General features: G+C 35.9%; 1 protein-coding gene across 1 annotated transcript; it reads left to right on the top strand.

Annotated features, from left to right (window-relative positions):
* Positions 1-264: 264 nt before the first annotated feature.
* Positions 265-2,073, top strand: aanat1 (arylalkylamine N-acetyltransferase 1). The gene is made up of 3 exons (XM_056459030.1): positions 265-711; positions 866-1,020; positions 1,669-2,073. The coding sequence occupies exons 1-3, from the start codon at positions 558-560 to the stop codon at positions 1,972-1,974; spliced, it is 615 nt and encodes a 204-aa protein (XP_056315005.1). The 5' UTR covers positions 265-557; the 3' UTR covers positions 1,975-2,073.
* Positions 2,074-3,534: the final 1,461 nt, after the last annotated feature.

The following is a 3,534-nucleotide window of genomic DNA, read 5'->3' as shown; positions in this document are numbered from 1 at the left end:
GGAACGTTCACAGAGCATTTTGTGAACGAAATGGGAACAACCCCATTAACGTTCTGGGAATTAGTTGTTCTCGTTATCTTTACTTTCATTATAGTCCTTTGTACTCCTTTTTTAGTCTTTATTTTAAATAAGACTAATCAATTCTTTGCTGTTTCGTGGAATTTTAGTCTAATTAATTTTAGTCAACCCAGGTGAAATGATTTTTTAGGTAATTTAATGCAGTTTTTAAAGTTAAGAATAAGTTAGCCACTTAGCCAACTATCATTAATATAAAACTGAACAAATCGAAATCAAAATGTGCCTATTGGCCATTGAACACACTCACGTGGTTTTAGTAAACGTGATTAATGGTTAAATGGGGGCTGCTTTAAGGCTTATGGTGACTAATGAATCTTAAGCAGATGGAAGGGTATAAATGCCCATGGTGCGCCACTCCATGATTCGCTTTTGACGCAGCTCCTGCATAGAATACCCGTAAGCGACAATTGAATAAAAAGAAGAATAAAACAATTGAATTTATTTATTTAAAGGACGGAATAGATTTTTAAGCAGCAGAAATGTCAGTAGTGAGCGCACTGCCTTTCCTAAAGCCCATCCACACGAGAGCTCCGATCTCCCCTGGCCGCCAGCGCCGACACACGCTCCCAGCAAGCGAGTTTCGCTCGCTCAACGCCGAGGACGCAATCAGTGTGTTCGAAATTGAGAGAGAGGGTAAGGCAATACTGCAATCATCGATTTGCTTTTCATTGGGTTTGTGTGGTCATATGTGGGCAATATTCATTGTCTGGTCTTTATTTAGTGTTGGTAAATGTAAAACTGTCTGAAATGTGTCGGAACTTTTATGTTTTCTCGTTTTATTTCTCAGCTTTTATTTCAGTCTCTGGAGAATGTCCTCTTCATCTGGATGAAGTCAGGCACTTTCTCACTCTCTGTCCTGAGCTTTCTTTGGGCTGGTTTGAACAGGGAAGGCTTGTCGCTTTTATCATAGGATCTCTCTGGGACCAGGACCGTCTGAATGCTGTAATAATCTTCAAATATATATTTGTTATCGTTAGTAATACAGGTTAAACAAGTATTAGTTATTATAGTTTATTATTACTTTTACACCATAAAAATAAAACCCACATTTAAGCCCATTTAAGTATGGGCAAACCCAGCAGATGGGTAAAAATGTAGTTAAAAATAATTATATTATGTTTTATAATATAGGATTGGATATTTTGACAACATTGGTTTGAAACAACCCACTTCTTTTTATTATTATTATTTAATTAATATTAATGATAATAATACAATGTATTGTCATCCTTGCATGTTGGTAAAATATATATTAATTTCAGTAAAAGTTTAATATATTTTTTCAATATTTTGTATTTTTCAATCTTGTTTGTCTTGCAGCACAGTGTCATAATACACACGCGCACATTATAATTTGTTACATATATTGTAACAAACTTGACTTCACTAAACAAGTGTGTTTTTGCAGGAACATTTTTCAATCATGTTTTGTATGTTTTTCATAATTTGCATGTGCACTTCTTTGAACATAACTTATAAATAAAATGCTAAAAACAAAAAAAAGTTAAAACTGTAATATAAATAGTTAAGGAACTTATACTTTTACTATTCAACTTATACATTTTACTATTTAATTTTGTCTCTTTTTAGGATGCACTGACCCTTCATAAACCTCATGGAACTACTGTTCACATCCATGTGCTGGCAGTCCACCGGACCTTCCGCCAGCAAGGCAAAGGATCCATCCTCTTGTGGCGTTACTTGCAGTATCTGCGCTGTCTATCTTATGTGCGCCGTGCCGTCCTTATGTGTGAGGATTTCTTGGTGCCCTTCTACCAGAAGTCTGGCTTCAAAGGGCAGGGTCCTTCTGAAATCACTGTAGGGTCACTTACCTTCATTGAGATGTATTATCCTATACGAGGCCATGCATTCGTGCGGCGTAACAGTGGCTGCTAAGGAATTGCAATTTATGTTCTGAACCAGCCAATTTGCTGAAGCAGCATTTGATCTATATAAGTTGTAATGTCTGTGATCACTTTTATAAGACTTGGTTAAAATGGGGGGGGGGGGGGGGGGGGGGGGGGGCAAGCATATACAACAAAAAGAGAGAACAGAAAAGGGAACATTGCAAAAACTGTCCCACCATTATAATTAACAGTGATGGTTGGAATGTCATTTTTTCCATTAAAAAAGTGGGGAAAAAATTCCTTAGTCATATTTTTAATAGATTACATTGTTATTTTGTATGTATTTGGTGTACATTATACAGTATGTTTCACTTACAATGTTGCACATTTTAAATCCATGACACATTCTCTTGTGTAGGTCAAGCCTGGAAAAATAAGTCCGTGGTTTAGCTGTAAACTCTTATACTTTGGTGTAGGTTTTTATGCTTGTGTCTTAAATATGCTTTTAGTGTCTGTTTTATTGAAGCATTAAAACAGCACAATTTTAGCAAAATGCATTAAAATAGCACAAATTTTGCACACTGACTGAACAATTTTCCACTGTGAAATTAGCCACAAAAGATGTGAAAATATACAACACACAATGCTTACTGATTTGTCTGTGAGTGCCAATGTGACAAACTTTTAATGTACCTTCCTAAACGTGAAAAACATTTACTGTTTTAATTAGGCACTGAAAGCTTGTTTAAAATATTAGAATTACTTACTTTAAAGCAAAGGCTTGAGAAATAAATGTTCTACATACAGGGGTTTTTCAAAAATAAAATCATCAGTTGATTGTATGTTAGAAATTTGAAATGTTTAAAACTGATTACAATTGCCTTTTCTTTTAGAAATACACCACCTATGCCTCCACAGTCTTGAATCAAGACATCTGTGCTTTTGTACATTTTACAAGTGCAAATAAATAAATCAATAAAACAATATATCTTCAGAATTATTGCTCTTTTCCCTTTTTAGATTTACAACCCAAAGGAAAATGTCTGTAGCAGTTACAGTATAACAGTTCTTGTTTAACAACTAATTTATTTAAGAATATAGGATTTTTTACAACATCAGTACAAATGCATTTGTTGTACACAGGTTAGCATTCAAAATCTTTATAAACTAATAATTATATATATATTTAAAAATATTGCTGATAGCACCAGATATTTGTTCCTTCTCATATTTGTACAAAAATTTTGAACTTAATACTCCAGATTATCAGAACGTTGTCCTACTGTAAGCCCAAACAGTTATATTCAGCCCCTCTCCCGGTCCTCACTTTCATCTGTGACACATACGCCCAACCATACCCCCCCCCCCCCCCCCCCCCAGTCCCCCCCACCCCCTTAAACTGAACAGTGCATCATTGATGACATAAGTGTGCCCAGGCCCGAATCCAATGTGACTGCGGGCCGTCAGGGGACACCGGAGGTGGGACAAGCGTGCTTCAGCCTGGTTCAAGGCAACTGTGCATAGTGTGAGTATGCCCTTAATCTTGATAACTGATCTCTGGCTCATTTGGTTCTTCAAACAAGTTCACGAATCAGATTAAAATTTGAGA

Source organism: Danio aesculapii, chromosome 6 (assembly GCF_903798145.1).
Source record: "Danio aesculapii chromosome 6, fDanAes4.1, whole genome shotgun sequence".
Lineage (NCBI taxonomy): Eukaryota > Metazoa > Chordata > Actinopteri > Cypriniformes > Danionidae > Danio > Danio aesculapii.
The sequence above is the reverse complement of the archived record's forward strand: the minus strand, read 5'-3'. Positions and strand labels throughout refer to the sequence as shown.